At 44.2% G+C, this 19,379-nt stretch overlaps 1 protein-coding gene across 1 annotated transcript in view; it reads right to left on the bottom strand.

Moving 5' to 3' along the window:
* The window catches only part of LOC118357870 (single-stranded DNA-binding protein 2), a 141,898-nt gene extending 124,418 nt beyond the window's left edge, over positions 1-17,480 (bottom strand). Inside the window, exon 1 of the mRNA XM_052478974.1 lies at positions 17,186-17,480. Coding sequence (XP_052334934.1) covers positions 17,186-17,241 — 56 coding nt within the window. The 5' untranslated portion in view covers positions 17,242-17,480. The remainder of the gene's footprint in view (positions 1-17,185) is intronic.
* Positions 17,481-19,379: the final 1,899 nt, after the last annotated feature.

Raw genomic sequence — 19,379 nt, forward strand, 5'->3', positions numbered from 1 at the left:
TGGTTTATAACCGGACAGACACCGGACAGGAGCAAACATATTCAAACTGAAACCTGTCGAACACTGACACCTAAACTAAAGACCTTGGTTTAAAAGCTGACAGTGTTTTATTATACTTGTATTTTATTTTGAATCCTGCGGCTCTGTGGGCTAAATTGCTGTTGCTGTTGCGCTGCTATCTGTCCCAGAATCCTGCCAGATAAGCCGGGAGAGACGCGAAAGCCCGGCAGTTGCTGGCTCGGCGGTCTCAAATGGAGGTTGCTATTGAACATTTCCAACGTTGCAGGAGCTGCGTTTACTGCTTTGTTCCGGGACATTGTGGACCGCGTTGACTTTCAATGTAGCAACTGCTTGCTTGCGGAGGACTACAGGAGCGAAGTAGATACTCTTAGCAAGCAAGTAGCAAACCTACATAAGCTACTGGGGAACCCACGCCCACCTACTTTTTCATTTTCTTCCACCCCAGTAGCCAGACGCCGCTCTGGTCTAGTGGAAGTTTTGCCGCCATGTCGGCTCTCCACAGCCGACTGGCCGATGTTAGAAAGGGTTCCATCCCCAAAAGGGCCTCCCCGTTCCCTGGAGAACGGATCTGATCTCGACCCAACCAACCTGCCATAGAGATACGTCACTCACTATGGAAAGCGAAGAAGGCGTCCTCTGGCAACGGGGGTCTCCATTGAGATGTTGAGCCCGGAACTAACACAAACCAGAAACAGCTTTGCCTCCCTGGATCCAGAGGTTCCGGTGCCTTCGTCCATGGTGGCTTCCCAATCAAGATCGGATCCGGAGGTACCTGCATCTTCATCCTCGACTTCATCCTCAGGTTCAGATCCTCGGAGCTCCCAGTCTCACCAGACCGTGAGGCTGCCTGAGAGACCGGCCCATTCAACCACACCAGCTGTCCTCATAGGCAGCTCTATGATGAGAAATATCTCGGTCCCCAAGGCAAAAACCCTGTGCTACCCAGGAGCATGAGTACAGGACATAACAAGGCTGCTTCCGACTGTTCTACCACAGATGCCGGGAGCTGACACTGTCGTAGTCCATTTGGGGTCAAACGACATCAGGAGGGCTAGCTCGGAACATTTGAAAATGGATTTGAAAGAACTGACTTTAGCATTAAGACTCTAAAAAATCAGCCAATCATTTCAGATCCAGTACCATCGTTGGGCCGCGGGTGTGAAAGATTCAGCAGACTGCTGGTATTACACATCTGGCTAAAAGACTACTGTAGCTCTGCTGGAGTCACTTTTATTGATAACTTTGACACCTTCTGGAAACAGAAGATACTCTACAGGAATGACGGAGTCCATCCAAATCATCTTAGCTCCTGGACTGTGTCCACACATTTCAAGGCTGTGTTGAAGCAATGACTGGTAAATGATCCAAGACCAGCTCAGTTAATCCGTACCATTGTGACAATGAGTCGTCATAATGCTGCATCAAATGTACATGATCTTAGGGGCATTGGCAAACACAATGTAAGTAATTTAATTTATGTACCCCTAATTGCACCGAATACATCTGTTTATCCTACAGCTATTGTAAGCAGTAATCATGAGCCTATAAACCAGTTACACTGTTAGCACTGAGGCGGTGTGCAATAGTAGGAAGACCACTTTATGCAGCTCACCCTGCACTATCAGCTCCAATGTAAATAACATGAGGAAGTCTACCTCTGATAAGCTTCCCAGTAAAGCATTAAAAACAATCAAGCAACCCAGAAAAGTGCTAAAAATAGCCCAGATTAACATATGTAGCCTAAGAAACAAGGTCCATGAAGTCAATAACTTGCTTGTAACAGATGACATTCATATTCTGACCATCTCTGAAACTCACTTAGATAATACATTTAATGATACAGTGGTAGCAATACATGGTTATAACATCTACCGAAAAGACAGTAATGCCAAAGGAGGCGGTGTTGCGGTCTATATTCCGAACCACATTCCTGTAAAGCTTAGAGGCAATCTAATTTTAAATAACTGTTGAAGTAATATGGCTACAGGTTCACCTGCATCACCTAAAGCCCATTATTGTGGGAAGCAGCAATAGACCACCAAGTGCTAACAGTCAGTATCTGGATAATATGTGTGAAATGCTTGATAATGTATGTGATATCTGCTTTAAAGCAGTATCCAAATCCGTGGATGTAGTGATCACAATATAATAGCCATATCTAGGAAAACCAAAGTTCCAAAGGCTGGGCCTAATATAGTGTATAAGAGGTCATACAAGAAGTTTTGTAGTGATTCATATGTTGATGATGTAAATAATATTTGCTGGTCTGTGGTGTGTAATGAGGAGCAACCAGACGCTGCTGGTCTGTGGTGTGTAATGAGGAGCAACCAGACGCTGCTGGTCTGTGGTGTGTAATGAGGAGCAACCAGACGCTGCTGGTCTGTGGTGTGTAATGAGGAGCAACCAGACGCTGCTGGTCTGTGGTGTGTAATGAGGAGCAACCAGACGCTGCTGGTCTGTGGTGTGTAATGAGGAGCAACCAGACGCTGCTGGTCTGTGGTGTGTAATGAGGAGCAACCAGACGCTGCTGGTCTGTGGTGTGTAATGGTGCTGGTCTGGGTGTGTAATGAGCAACCAGAGAGGAGCAACCAGACGCTGCTGGTCTGTGGTGTGTAATGAGGAGCAACCAGACTGCTGGTCTGTGGTGTGTAATGAGGAGCAACCAGAGCTGCTGGTCTGTGTGTGTAATGAGGAGCAACCAGACGCTGCTGGTCTGTGGTGTGTAATGAGGAGCAACCAGACGCTGCTGGTCTGTGGTGTGTAATGAGGAGCAACCAGACGCTGCTGGTCTGTGGTGTGTAATGAGGAGCAACCAGACGCTGCTGGTCTGTGGTGTGTAATGAGGAGCAACCAGACGCTGCTGGTCTGTGGTGTGTAATGAGGAGCAACCAGACGCTGCTGGTCTGTGGTGTGTAATGAGGAGCAACCAGACGCTGCTGGTCTGTGGTGTGTAATGAGGAGCAACCAGACGCTGCTGGTCTGTGGTGTGTAATGAGGAGCAACCAGACGCTGCTGGTCTGTGGTGTGTAATGAGGAGCAACCAGACGCTGCTGGTCTGTGGTGTGTAATGAGGAGCAACCAGACGCTGCTGGTCTGTGGTGTGTAATGAGGAGCAACCAGACGCTGCTGGTCTGTGGTGTGTAATGAGGAGCAACCAGACGCTGCTGGTCTGTGGTGTGTAATGAGGAGCAACCAGACGCTGCTGGTCTGTGGTGTGTAATGAGGAGCAACCAGACGCTGCTGGTCTGTGGTGTGTAATGAGGAGCAACCAGACGCTGCTGGTCTGTGGTGTGTAATGAGGAGCAACCAGACGCTGCTGGTCTGTGGTGTGTAATGAGGAGCAACCAGACGCTGCACTTGACGCATTTATGAAACTATTTATTCCAGTTACTAATAAGCAAACAACCTTTTAAAAAATGACTGTAAAAACTGTTAAATCCCCTTGGATTGATGAGGAATTGAAAAATTGTATGGTTGAGAGGGATGAGGTAAAAGGTATGGCAAATTAAGTCTAGCAGCCCAACTGATTGACAAACATACTGCAAATTAAGAAATAATGTGACTAAACTAAATAAAAAGACAAATAAACTACTATTTATGAATGCACAAGTTGTCTGCTAAAACTACTGGCACACAGCTTGGACACCCATGCATACCCCACAAGACATGCCACAAGAGGTCTCTTCACAATCCCTGAGTCCAGAACAGACTATAGGAGGCACACATTACTACATAGAGCCATGACTACATGGAAGTCATTACATCAAGTAACATAGAGCCAATGACTACATGGCAAGACTATTCACATGGATTTAGAACTGTAGATACAGTGGGAAGAACAAGTAATACACTGCCGATTTTGCAGGTTTTCCTAACAGAGCATGTAGAGGTCTGTCATTTTTTTTTATCATAGGTACACTTCAAACAATTTGCATTTTAAGATTTTTAAGCATTTTATTGCATGACATAAGTATTTGATACATCAGAAAAGCAGAACTTAATATTTGGTACAGAAACCTTTGTTTGCAATTACAGAGATCATACGTTTTCTGTAGTTCTTGACCAGGTTTGCACACACTGCAGCAGGGATTTTGGCCCACTCTTCCATACAGACCTTCTCCAGATCCTTCAGGTTTCGGGGCTGTCGCTGGGCAATATGGACTTTCAGCTCCCTCCAAAGATGTTATATTGGGTTCAGGTCTGGAGACTGGCTAGGCCACTCCAGGACCTCGAGATGCTTCTTACGGAGCCACTCCTTAGTTGCCCTGGCTGTGTGTTTCGGGTCGTTGTCATGCTGTAAGACCCAGCCACGACCCATCTTCAATGCTCTTACTGAGGGACGGAGGTTTTTGGCCAAGATATCGCGATACTTGGCCCCATCCATCCTCCCCTCAATACGGTGCAGTCGCCCTGTCCCCTTTGCAGAAAAGGATCCCCAAAGAATGATGTTTCCACCTCCATGCTTCACGGTTGGGATGGTGTTCTTGGGGTTGTACTCATCCATCTTCTTCCTCCAAACACGGCGAGTGGAATTTAGACCAAAAAGCTCTATTTCTGTCTCATCAGACCACATGACCTTCTCCCATTCCTCCTCTGGATCATCCAGATGGTCATTGGCAAACTTCAGACGGTCCTGGACATGCGCTGGCTTGAGCAGGGGGCCCTTGCGTGCGCTGCAGGATTTTAATCCATGACGGCGTAGTGTGTTACTAATGGTTTTCTTTGAGAATGTGGTCCCAGCTCTCTTCAGGTCATGGACCAGGTCCTGCCGTGTAGTTCTGGGCTGATCCCTCACCTTCCTCATGATCATTGATGCCCCACGAGGTGAGATCTTGCATGGAGCCCCAGACCGAGGGTGATTGAGCATCATCTTGAACTTCTTCCATTTTCTAGTAATTGCGCCAACAGTTGTTGCCTTCTCACCAAGCTGCTTGCTTATTGTCCTGTCACCCATCCCAGCCTTGTGCAGGTCTACAATTTTATCCCTAATGTCCTTACACAGCTCTCTGGTCTTGGCCATTGTGGAGAGGTTGGAGTCTGTTTGATTGAGTGTGTGGACAGGTGTCTTTTATACAGGTAACGAGTTCAAACAGGTTCAGTTAATACAGGTAATGAGTGGAGAACAGGAGGGCTTCTTAAAGAAAAACTAACAGGTCTGTGAGAGCCGGAACTCTTACTGGTTAGTAGGTGATCAAATACTTATGTCATGCAATAAAATGCAAATTAATTACTTAAAAATCATACAATGTGATTTTCTGGATTTTTGTTTTAGATTCCATCTCTCACTGTTGAAGTGTACCTATGATAAAAATGACAGACCTCTACATGCTTTGTAAGTAGGAAAATCTGCAAAATCGGCAGTGTATCAAATACTTGTTCTCCCCACTGTATGTGGTAGTGGTGGAGTCGGGGCCTGATGGCACACAGTGTGTTGTGAAATCTGTGAATGTATTGTAATGTTTTAAAATTGTATAAACTGTCTTAATTTTGTTGGACCCCAGGAAGAGTAGCTGCTGCTATGGCAGCAGCTAATGGGGATCCTTAATAAATACAAATATAAATACAAACTTTTTCATACTGAACTGACGTGAACATTTCAAGACATGTTGAAACTTTCTGAAACAGGCACTAAGAAGTGCACTTGACCCTGGCTTTTCCTCTCAAAACTGTTTTTATACAGTTCAGTGGTGCTGTGCTGTCACTTGTCATTACATCAGGCATAGATATAGGGGGGGAGACAGATAGGGGGAGAGAGACAGAGAAAGAGAGAGAGAGGGGTGGAGAAAACCAGACCTTACTCCCACTTCATCTAGCATGACCCCAGTAGTGAGAACACAACATTCATCAAAGGTTCACAGCACAGAGACATGTAGGTGTATTAGACACACACCTTCACAGTGCTACACATGCTACATCTGCTAGACACCAGGACCCTGTCTCTGTAGGGAGTCATTTGTAGGTCAATACTACAACACTGTAAATTAGACGTGTCAAACATATGGCTCACAGGCCGAAGGGGGTCCAATCTGGCCCACGGATGGTTTGAGTAAAAAATATATACAGTTGAAGTTGGAAGTTTACATACACTTAGGTTGGAGTCATTGAAACTCGTTTTTCAACCACTCCACACATTTCTTGTTAACAAACTATAGTTCCGGCAAGTCGGTTAGGACATCGACTTTGTGCATGACACAAGTCATTTTTCCAACAATTGTTTACAGAAATTATTTCACTGTATAACAATTCCAGTGGGTCAGAAGTTCACATACACTAAGTTGAATGTGCTTTTTAACAGCTTGGAAAATTCCAGAAAACTTTGTCATGGCTTTATAAGCTTCTGATAGGCTAATTGACATAATTTGAGTCAATTGGAGGTGTACCTGTGGATGTATTTCAAGGTCTACCTTCAAACTCAGTGCCTATTTGCTTGACATCATGGGAAAATCAAAAGAAATCAGGCAAGACCTCAGATTTTTTTTTTAGACCTTGACAAGTCTGGTTCCTTCTTCGGGAGCAATTTCCAAACGCCTGAAGTATCACATTCATCTGTACAAACAATAGTATGCAAGTATAAACACCATGGAACCACGCAGGCATCATATCGCTCAGGAAGGAAACACGTTCTGTCTCCTAGAAATGAACCTACTTTGGTGCAAAAAGTGCAAATCAATCCCAGAACAACAGCAAAGGACCTTGTGAACATGCTGGAGGAAACAGGTACAAAAGTATCTATATCCACAGTAAAATGAGCCCTATATCGACATAAACTGAAAGGCCGCTCAGCAAGGAAGAAGCCACTGCTCCAAAACCGCCATAAAAAAAAGCCAGACTACGGTGTTGCAACTGCACATCGGGACAAAGATTGTACTTTTTGGAAAAATGTCCTCTGATCTGATGAAACAAAAATAGAACTGTTTGGGAATAATGACCATTGTTATGTTTGGAGGAAAAGGGGGATGCTTGCAAGCCGAAGAACAACATCCCAACCATGAAGCACATGGGTGGCAGCATCATGTTGTGGGGTGCTTTGCTGCAGGAAGGACTGGTGCACTTCACAAAATAGATGGCATCATGAGGCAAGAGAATTATGTGGATATATTGAAGCAACATCTCAAGACATCAGTCAGGAAGTTAAAGCTTGGTCACAAATGGGTCTTCCAAATGGACATTGACCCCAAGCATACTTTCAAAGTTGTGGCAAAATGGCTTAAGGACAACGAAGTCACGGTATTGGAGTGGCCATCACAAAGCCCTGACCTCAATCCTATAGAAAACTGAAAAAGTGCATGCCAGCAAGGAGGCCTACAAACCTGATTCAGTTACACCAGCTCTGTCAGGAGGAATGGGCCAAAATTCACCCAACTTATTATGGGAAGCTTGTGGAAGGCTAACTGAAACATTTGACCCAAGTTAAACAATTTAAAGGCAATGCTACCAAATACTAATTGAGTGTATGTAAACTTTGACGCACTGGGAATGTGAGGAAAGAAATAAAAGCAGAAATAAATCATTCTCTCTACTATTATTCTGACATTTCACATTCTTGAAATAATGAGGTGATCCTAACTGACCAAAAACAGGGAATTTTTACTCTGAATAAATGTCAGGAATTGTGAAAAACTGAGTTTAAATGTATTTGGCTAAGGTGTATGTAAACTTCTGACTTCAACTGTATATATTAATGGATACATTTATTTCCCAATATTCATGCAGTTTCTTGACTGTCCAGCTCTCTAATAATTACTGTACCAAATTCTAAATAAGGTGACTAGAGGACTAGAAAATATAACACATTTTCAGTGCGGCCTTCCGGACATCATTGAAGACCGAATGCGGCCCCCGGGGGAAAATGAGTTCAACACCCCTGCTGTAAACTAATGAGCCAGTAAATTCCCCCAGTCCCTCGCTCTCTCTCTTCCTGCATCTGTTGCTCTCTATTTCTCTCTCCCTCTGATTCCTGCTGTGTAGCAAAAATGAGAAACAACTGAAGAGAAGACGGTACTGAACTGTGTGTCAGATACAGCGACACCCCACTGATCAGTAGGACTGTGTGTCAGATACAGCGACACCCCACTGATCAGTAGGACTGTGTGTCAGATACAGCGACACCCCACTGATCAGTAGGACTGTGTGTCAGATACAGCGACACCCCACTGATCAGTAGGACTGTGTGTCAGATACAGCGACACCCCACTGATCAGTAGGACTGTGTGTCAGATACAGCGACACCCCACTGATCAGTAGGACTGTGTGTCAGATACAGCGACACCCCACTGATCAGTAGAACTGTCTGTCAGATACAGCGACACCCCACTGATCAGTAGAACTGTGTGTCAGATACAGCGACACCCCACTGATCAGTAGAACTGTGTGTCAGATACAGCGACACCCCACTGATCAGTAGAACTGTGTGTCAGATACAGCGACACCCCACTGATCAGTAGGACTGTGTGTCAGATACAGCGACACCCCACTGATCAGTAGAACTGTGTGTCAGATACAGCGACACCCCACTGATCAGTAGAACTGTGTGTCAGATACAGCGACACCCCACTGATCAGTAGGAACTGTGTGTCAGATACAGCGACACCCCACTGATCAGTAGGACTGTGTGTCAGATACAGCGACACCCCACTGATCAGTAGGACTGTGTGTCAGATACAGCGACACCCCACTGATCAGTAGGACTGTGTGTCAGATACAGCGACACCCCACTGATCAGTAGGACTGTGTGTCAGATACAGCGACACCCCACTGATCAGTAGGACTGTGTGTCAGATACAGCGACACCCCACTGATCAGTAGGACTGTGTGTCAGATACAGCGACACCCCACTGATCAGTAGGACTGTGTGTCAGATACAGCGACACCCCACTGATCAGTAGGACTGTGTGTCAGATACAGCGACACCCCACTGATCAGTAGAACTGTGTGTCAGATACAGCGACACCCCACTGATCAGTAGGACTGTGTGTCAGATACAGCGACACCCCACTGATCAGTAGGACTGTGTGTCAGATGATCAGTAGAACTGTGTGTCAGATACAGCGACACCCCACTGATCAGTAGAACTGTGTGTCAGATACAGCGACACCCCACTGATCAGTAGGACTGTGTGTCAGATACAGCGACACCCCACTGATCAGTAGAACTGTGTGTCAGATACAGCGACACCCCACTGATCAGTAGGACTGTGTGTCAGATACAGCGACACCCCACTGATCAGTAGGACTGTGTGTCAGATACAGCGACACCCCACTGATCAGTAGGACTGTGTGTCAGATACAGCGACACCCCACTGATCAGTAGAACTGTGTGTCAGATACAGCGACACCCCACTGATCAGTAGGACTGTGTGTCAGATACAGCGACACCCCACTGATCAGTAGGACTGTGTGTCAGATACAGCGACACCCCACTGATCAGTAGGACTGTGTGTCAGATACAGCGACACCCCACTGATCAGTAGGACTGTGTGTCAGATACAGCGACACCCCACTGATCAGTAGGACTGTGTGTCAGATACAGCGACACCCCACTGATCAGTAGGACTGTGTGTCAGATACAGCGACACCCCACTGATCAGTAGGACTGTGTGTCAGATACAGCGACACCCCACTGATCAGTAGGACTGTGTGTCAGATACAGACACCCCACTGATCAGTAGAACTGTGTGTCAGATACAGCGACACCCCACTGATCAGTAGGACTGTGTGTCAGATACAGCGACACCCCACTGATCAGTAGGACTGTGTGTCAGATACAGCGACACCCCACTGATCAGTAGAACTGTGTGTCAGATACAGCGACACCCCACTGATCAGTAGAACTGTGTGTCAGATACAGCGACACCCCACTGATCAGTAGGACTGTGTGTCAGATACAGCGACACCCCACTGATCAGTAGGACTGTGTGTCAGATACAGCGACACCCCACTGATCAGTAGGACTGTGTGTCAGATACAGCGACACCCCACTGATCAGTAGGACTGTGTGTCAGATACAGCGACACCCCACTGATCAGTAGGACTGTGTGTCAGATACAGCGACACCCCACTGATCAGTAGGACTGTGTGTCAGATACAGCGACACCCCACTGATCAGTAGGACTGTGTGTCAGATACAGCGACACCCCACTGATCAGTAGGACTGTGTGTCAGATACAGCGACACCCCACTGATCAGTAGGACTGTGTGTCAGATACAGCGACACCCCACTGATCAGTAGGACTGTGTGTCAGATACAGCGACACCCCACTGATCAGTAGGACTGTGTGTCAGATACAGCGACACCCCACTGATCAGTAGGACTGTGTGTCAGATACAGCGACACCCCACTGATCAGTAGAACTGTGTGTCAGATACAGCGACACCCCACTGATCAGTAGGACTGTGTGTCAGATACAGCGACACCCCACTGATCAGTAGGACTGTGTGTCAGATACAGCGACACCCCACTGATCAGTAGGACTGTGTGTCAGATACAGCGACACCCCACTGATCAGTAGGACTGTGTGTCAGATACAGCGACACCCCACTGATCAGTAGGACTGTGTGTCAGATACAGCGACACCCCACTGATCAGTAGGACTGTGTGTCAGATACAGCGACACCCCACTGATCAGTAGGACTGTGTGCTACAAAACATGCAATTCCCTCTCTTCTGTCCTTTCTTCTTCTCATCCTCTCTTATCCTCTTTATTCTCCTCTTTTACAGTTCATATCTTCCTCTCCCTTGTCCTATATCTCTTCTTCACATGATACTTTCTTTCCATGTTAAGTTCTGTTCGTCGTTCGAACAGGTAAACAAACCATTTCCAAGATGTAAGAAATCTGTATGCATTTTTCACAAAAACACGTATTTCACCCTTATATTTAACACATGCATGTGTGTGTACAGTAGTTTAATGAGGTCCCAGGAGAGCTAGGCTGTACTGTACCATAGGTCTCTCTCTCTGTCAATTCAATTCAATTCAATTCAAGGGCTTTATTGGCATGGGAAACATGTGTTAACATTGCCAAAGCAAGTGAGGTAGACAACATACAAAGTGAATATATAAAGTGAAAAACAACAAAAATTAACAGTAAACATTACATATATATATATATATATATATATATATATATATATATATATATATATATATATATATATATATATATATATACATATATATATACACAATGTACAAATAATTAAAGGACACAAGATAAAATAAATAAGCATAAATATGGGTTGTATTTACAATGGTGTTTGTTCTTCACTGGTTGCCCTTTTCTCGTGGCAACAGGTCACAAATCTTGCTGCTGTGATGGCACACTGTGGAATTTCACCCAGTAGGTATGGGAGTTTTTCAAAATTGGATATGTTTTCGAATTCTTTGTGGATCTGTGTGATCTGGGGAAATATGTCTCTCTAATATGGTCATACATTGGGCAGGAGGTTAGGAAGTGCAGCTCAGTTTCCACCTCATTTTGTGGGCAGTGAGCACATAGCCTGTCTTCTCTTGAGAGCCATGTCTGCCTACGGCGGCCTTTCTCAATAGCAAGGCTATGCTCACTGAGTCTGTACATAGTCAAAGCTTTCCTTAATTTTGGGTCAGTCACAGTGGTCAGGTATTCTGCCGCTGTGTACTCTCTGTGTAGGGCCAAATAGCATTCTAGTTTGCTCTGTTTTTTTGTTAATTCTTTCCAATGTGTTAGTAATTATCTTTTTGTTTTCTCATGATTTGGTTGGGTCTAATTGTGCTGTTGTCCTGGGGCTCTGTAGGGTGTGTTTGTGTTTGTCAGAACAGAGCCCCAGGACCAGTTTGCTTAGGGGACTCTTCTCCAGGTTCATCTCTCTGTTTGTGATGGCTTTGTTATGGAAGGTTTGTGAATCCCCTTTTAGGTGGTTGTAGAATTTAATGGCTCTTTTCTGGATTTTGATAATTAGTGGGTATCGGCCTAATTCTGCTCTGCATGCATTATTTGGTGTTTTACGTTGTACACGGAGGATATTTTTGCAGAATTCTGCGTGCAGAGTCTCAATTTGGTGTTTGTCCCATTTTGTGAAGTCTTGGTTGGTGAGCGGACCCCAGACCTCACAACCATAAAGGGCAATGGGCTCTATGACTGATTCAAGTATTTTTAGCCAAATCCTAATTGGTATGTTGAAATTTATGTTTCTTTTGATGGCATAGAATGCCCTTCTTGCCTTGTCTCTCAGATCGTTCACACCTTTGTGAAGTTACCTGTGGCGCTGATGTTTAGGCCAAGGTATGTATAGTTTTTGTGTGCTCTAGGGCAACAGTGTCGAGATGGAATTTGTATTTGTGGTCCTGGTGACTCGACCTTTTTGGAACACCATTATTTTGGTCTTACTGAGATTTACTGTCAGGGCCCAGGTCTGACAGAATCTGTGCATAAGATCTAGGTGCTGCTGTAGGCCCTCCTTGGTTGGTGACAGAAGCACCAGATCATCAGCAAACAGCAGACATTTGACTTAGGATTCTAGCAGGGGAGGCCGGGTGCTGCAGACTTTTCTAGTGCCCGCGCCAGTTCGATCAGATATATATGTTGAAGAGGGTGGGGCTTAAGCTGCATCCCTGTCTAACCCCACGACTGTGTGAAGAAATGTGTGTGTTTTTTTGCCAATTTTAACCGCACACTTGTTGTTTGTGTACATGGATTTTATAATGTCATATGTTTTACCCCCAACACCACTTTCCATCAGTTTGTATAGCAGACCCTCATGCCAAATTGAGTCGAAGGCTTTTTTGAAATCAACAAAGCATGAGAAGACTTTGCCTTTGTTTTGGTTTGTTTGGTTGTCAATTAAGGTGTGCAGGGTGAATACATGGTCTGTTGTACGGTAATTTGGTAAAAAGCCAATTTGACATTTGCTCAGTACATTGTTTTCATTGAGGAAATGTACGAGTCTGCTGTTAATAATAATGCAGAGGATTTTCCCAAGGTTACTGTTGACACATATTCCACGGTAGTTATTGGGGTCAAATTTGTCTCCACTTTTGTGGATTGGGGTGATCAGTCCTTGGTTCCAAATATTGGGGAAGATGCCAGAGCTAAGTATGATGTTAAAGAGTTTTAGTATAGCCAGTTGGAATTTGTTGTCTGTATATTTGATCATTTCATTGAGGATACCATCGACACCACAGGCCTTTTTGGGTTGGAGGGTTTTTATTTTGTCCTGTAACTCATTCAATGTAATTGGAGAATCCAGTGGGTTCTGGTAGTCTTTAATAGTTGATTCTAAGATCTGTAGTTGATCATGTATATGTTTTTGCTCTTTGTTCTTTGTTATAGAACCAAAAAGATTGGAGAAGTGGTTTACCCAGACATCTCCATTTTGGATAGATAATTCTTCGTGTTGTTGTTTGTTTAGTGTTTTCCAATTTTCCCAGAAGTGGTTAGAGTCTATGGATTCTTCAATTGCATTGAGCTGATTTCTGACATGCTGTTCCTTCTTTTCCGTAGTGTGTTTCTGTATTGTTTTAGTGATTCACCATAGTGAAGGCGTAGACTCAGGTTTTCCGGGTCTCTATGTTTTTGGTTGGACAGGTTTCTCAATTTCTTTCTTAGATTTTTGCATTCCTCATCAAACCATTTGTCATTATTGTTAATTTTCTTCGGTTTTCTATTTGAGATTTTTAGATTTGATAGGGAAGCTGAGAGGTCAAATATACTGTTAAGATTTTCTACTGCCAAGTTTACACCTTCACTATTACAGTGGAACGTTTTACCCAGGAAATTGTCTAAAAGGGATTGAATTTGTTGTTGCCTAATTGTTTTTTGGTAGGTTTCAAACTGCATTCCTTCCACCTATAGCATTTCTTAATGTTACTCAGTTCCTTTGGCTTTGATGCCTCGTGGTTGAGTATTGCTCTGTTTAAGTAGACTGTGATTTTGCTGTGGTCTGATAGGGGTGTTAGTGGACTGACTGTGAACGCTCTGAGAGATTCTGGGTTGAGGTCAGTGATAAAGTAGTCTACAGTACTACTGCCAAGAGATGAGCTATAGGTGTATCTACCATAGGAGTCCCCTCAAGCCTACCGTTGACTATGTACATACCCAGCGTGCGACAGAGCTGCAGGAGTTGTGACCATGTTTTTGTTGGTTATGTTGTCATAGTTGTGCCTAGGGGGCATATGTGGGAGGGGATGCTGTCACCTCCAGGCAGATGTTTGTCCCCCTGTGTGCTGAGGGTGTCTGTCTCTCTCTGTCTCTCTCTCTCTCTCTCTCTCTCTCTCTCTCTCTCTCTCTCTCTCTCTCTCTCTCTCTCTCTCTCTCTCTCTCTCTCTCTCTCTCTCTCTCTCTCTCTCTCTCTCTCTCTCTCTCTCTCTCTCTCTCTCTCTCTCTCTCTCTCTCTCTCTCTCTCTCTCTCTCTCTCTCTCTGTCTCTCTCTCTCTCTCTATGACAAAGTAAGGCAGAGATAGAGCTACGGACTCTGCGGATGTTTCTGGACATCCTACTGCAGACAGAAATGAATGAATGGTATTGAAGTGAGAAATAGTCTACTGCTATGAACTTTGGTGGGTTAATCTTATCAGACGAAACAGACTGTTTTCATCCGGGACCAACATAACCGATGGTTACTTTCCCTGAGAACCTGTAACACGACGGTGACTTCCAGAGCAGGTGTGAACATTCTGAGCACTGTAGGCTAACTATTACTGTTCTATAGACTAGCCTCCGAAATATACTGTAGGCTAACTATTACTGTTCTATAGACTAGCCTCCGAAATATACTGTAGACTAACTATTACTGTTCTATAGACTAGCCTCCGAAATATACTGTAGGCTAACTATTACTGTTCTATAGACTAGCCAAAACTGTAGGCTAACTATTACTGTTCTATAGACTAGCCTCCGAAATATACTGTAGACTAACTATTACTGTTCTATAGACTAGCCTCCGAAATATACTGTAGGCTAACTATTACTGTTCTATAGACTAGCCTCCGAAATATACTGTAGACTAACTATTACTGTTCTATAGACTAGCCTCCGAAATATACTGTAGACTAACTATTACTGTTCTATAGACTAGCCTCCGAAATATACTGTAGACTAACTATTACTGTTCTATAGACTAGCCTCCGAAATATACTGTAGACTAACTATTACTGTTCTATAGACTAGCCTCCGAAATATACTGTAGACTAACTATTACTGTTCTATAGACTAGCCTCCGAAATATACTGTAGACTAACTATTACTGTTCTATAGACTAGCCTCCGAAATATACTGTAGACTAACTATTACTGTTCTATAGACTAGCCTCCGAAATATACTGTAGGCTAACTATTACTGTTCTATAGACTAGCCTCCGAAATATACTGTAGACTAACTATTACTGTTCTATAGACTAGCCTCCGAAATATATTTCATTTACCCACATTTTTGGCAATCATGTATTAGCCCAAAATTAAACCATTAACATAAATTAATGAAATAATGTGTAGAATAGGCTACATGTGCATCTCTCTCACACACCTCTCCCTTACACATACACACACGCAGGCACACAAGCCCAGATGTTGGTGATTAGCAGTTTCAAGCTTTCAGTCACTGTCGTTACAGGCTTAAGCTGTCAAAACTAAGAAAGTCTTCAAACATATCTAAGACAATTCAGAAGAATAAAAAAGTGTGGAAAAGTGTGGGGTCAGTTGCAAACACAGGCACATATTGCACATATTTTTTCCACTAATTGGTCTTTTGACCAATCACATCATATATTTTCAGAGCTGATCTGAGTAGTGAAAAGACCAATTAGTGGAAAAAGTTCAGAATTGGGCTGCCTGTGTAAACACAGCCTTATATACAGGTGTAAGATCTTAATTTGATCACCATCTTGCATGAGAAGATCCCTGCAATTATAGTGTATTTGAGGTTTAAAAATGCTTCTGAAGCTTGTCATTTCCACATTGAAATTTCAGACTTGATTTTCACTTACGACAAATGTAACAACCCCTACAAAAATTCCCATGAAGTATAATCAACATGATTCAAATGTCCTGTTAATTAATGCAGGATTATTTTCCTACTAGAGCAAACTGGCTCACATTAAACTACATTTCCAACATGACGTTTATGAACACTTAGAAGAAAGCCTAGAATAGACCTACATGAATGGGTTGGTATAAGAGTGTGTCCGGTGTTTTCGTGAAGCAGAATATTACATAACTTATGCGACAACAACAATGTAGACCTCACCAAGTTCTCCTGTCTGTCTCGCAGGAAATGTGTTTGTCTTTCGACACGTCTTTGTGATCACTCAAAGGAGACATTCCTCAGACATTATTCGGAGGCTACTGTAGGTCTTTGCATAACATGATTTTTGAAATTACATATTTTTTTGCCTAAGTGACAGTAGACAAGCCACCGGGCACCAGCGACAACGAGATAACTATTTGCTCAACTAAAGAACACATCGGTTTCAACGTGCATGCATGAAATGCTAAAATGTACAAAAGCTTATTGTTTAAGCAACTTGACCAGTAGGGTGCACTATGCAAGTAAAATGTTTGGTAATGGTAATGATAGCCTAATAATAATGATTACAGATACCGGCTGCACATTATGCTGGCTATTGGACAGACTTCTGTGTCCAGTGTGTCGGATACTGCGTGTTGCGAGGTAGCATGCAATGGGTTGATGGAACTAACAACGATAGTATTGCCTGCTTGTCAACCTAATGCAAAGATAACTTCCAATGACAACAATATGCACGACGTGGGCATGAAAGCGTGCGTAAAGCTCCACTGAACATGACAAACCGTAGGCTATTATTTACAACTCCTACCTCTACAGCCAGTAGCCTATAATGTTTTTGCATAGCCAAGGCTGAACTGACAAACTGTAGAACGATAAGCATTGGTGTCAAAAGATGTGCCTCTAAGAACCACGGCCATGTACGTCGGCAAGCATCATGCATATATTCTATTTCACCATGTTCTATTGTAATCAATTTATCAAGAAATGTACATGGTCAACTTTTAAAGCCTGCCAATACGCCTAGCAAAGCACCATCCATGACTCTTCTGAGTCTTGCAATGTCTCTCTTCTACGATAGCAGCTTCTTGTGTGACTGCCCCGGACGCTCATGAACTTTCCCCATTGCCGCGGTCCCCCCCCTCTCCCCCTCCCACATGAATAAAACTTACTTTTCTCTGGCTTGGCTGTCGGACGGCACGTTGTTACTCTTGCCTTTGGCGTACATGCTTGCAGAGAGCTCCGATTGTCACGCACCTGTCAACCCATCACAACCTCCCTGGGTACAGCCCCGTCACCATGGTGACACAAGCAGCGTCGCTTACCATTGGCTGTCCCGGTATTTGAGCACGCCCATTTTCTGTGGTAACCGCCAGTGACTGACAGTTGGCTAGCCACGCCCTTCCAAATACCCCCATCTCTTTCTCTGCCTCTCTCACTCTCTCTCTCTCTTTGCTTCTCTCTCCTCCTACCTGCCTTGGCTGTGTGTGTGTTGGAAAGGTGCTGCCTGGCTCTCCCTGGCTCACACACATGAACATTTACACACAGAGAAGCACAAACTCAGGCACCCTTACAGACACACACACACACACACACACACACACACACACACACACACACACACACACACACACACACACACACACACACACACACACACACACACACAGAGAGAGAGAGAAGAACTCAAGCATGCACACTCTCTTCTCTCTCTCTCTCTCTCTCTCTCTCTCTCTCTCTCTCTCTCTCTCTCTCTCTCTCTCTCTCTCTCTCTCTCTCTCTCTCTCTCTCTCTCTCTCTCTCTCTCTCTCTCTCTCTCTCTCTCTCTCTCTCTCTCTCATACACACTCTACACACTCTACACACACAAACATACAGACACACACACACACACACATCCACACTCCCTCCCTCCATTCTCCTCCCTCAGTGCAAGGGGGGGATTTGAAACCGTCCAAATAGGATTTTAAACAACTGGCTCTTCCTTTTATAGACAATCACACCCTCTACCGACGCACAGACAGCGCATTGCGCAAACAACCCTCACAAATATGAGCTGGAATTATGGGTCTATTACATAGCCAATGTTGAACTTGAGAATGGGTGTAGAATGGGAAGAGAGGGGCAAACACAGGGTGAGTGGTTAGAGATAGACAACATTCTGTCCAGCTGTTGTATCCCCTCCTCATGGAGAAAAGCATGTGTGAGCCGAACAATGTCAGACTAACAATGAAATGCATTATTCTCTCAATAGCTGAATAATTTGAATAATCCAATTTGGTGGGCTACTCATCTCATGTCTGTGTTGTTTTCAGTTCAATCCATGAAAGGCAATAGCACAGATCACTGCACATTCTCAGATGCTTCAAGTCGACACCTTGTGAATTATTGTAACTGGGAGCAACAGAAGTGGTGTGAAAAGAAACGATCCCAGACGTATTTGTTCATATGACCCCTCTCATCAGTTGGCTATCAATGGAGTTGCGTAATACACATATTACTATCTCTATCTGGGATTTAGACAGCACGGATCCTACTGTAGAGGCTCTAAAGTCAAATGAGCTATCCGGTCTGAAACCTATGTATTGTAGTATGTAGCCTATATACCTTGGAAGAGATGAAACGCTAAGTCATGCTGACCGCAAGCTGACATCCAAGGTTCACTTCACTGTCTTGGTGAAATTATTGTAAACCCACTGAGAGACAGAGATGGCTTTCGATTCAATGCCTCTGCAAATTTGGACCTAGTACTGTACTGTACATAACTGAAAAATATGAAGTGCTGCATCCCAATGGGTAGACTCTGGAGAAGGACTCCTCCTCTTGTGTTTGTGTGTGAGTATGTGTGTGTGTGCACCTGTATCTGTACCTTTGTGTTTGTGTGTATGAATGTGTGTTATCAAGGGCACAGCACAGGGCAGCAGTGTTTACCCTTATGTAATGCTCCAGCGATGTGACCCAGTTGGAATGGATGCACACTGTCTGACTCTATATGTCCTCTCTCTGCACTTGCACACTCTCTCTCTCTCTCTCTCTCTCTCTCTCTCTCTCTCTCTCTCTCTCTCTCTCTCTCTCTCTCTCTCTCTCTCTCTCATCTAGTGAACCTCATCCCCCAGGAGAGAGACTGTGGTTCTATTTCAGACTAGCAGAACTTTCAGTTTTGGGATGAGCCCCTTGGGGGCCCATCGCCATGACAACGAATCACAGGCGACAACAGTGTGTTTGAGAAGATAGAGAGGAGGATAGGAGGCGTTAGGGAAAAGGAGAAGGGGAGTGTGGAGTTCATATTATATAAAGACGTATTTGGAGAATAGACAGCAATAGTTCACAATATTTAAGGCATGAGTAAAGGGTATGCTTGTGCCAA

The sequence above is a fragment of the Oncorhynchus keta genome, chromosome 25, assembly GCF_023373465.1.
Source record: "Oncorhynchus keta strain PuntledgeMale-10-30-2019 chromosome 25, Oket_V2, whole genome shotgun sequence".
NCBI classification, from domain to species: Eukaryota; Metazoa; Chordata; class Actinopteri; order Salmoniformes; family Salmonidae; genus Oncorhynchus; species Oncorhynchus keta.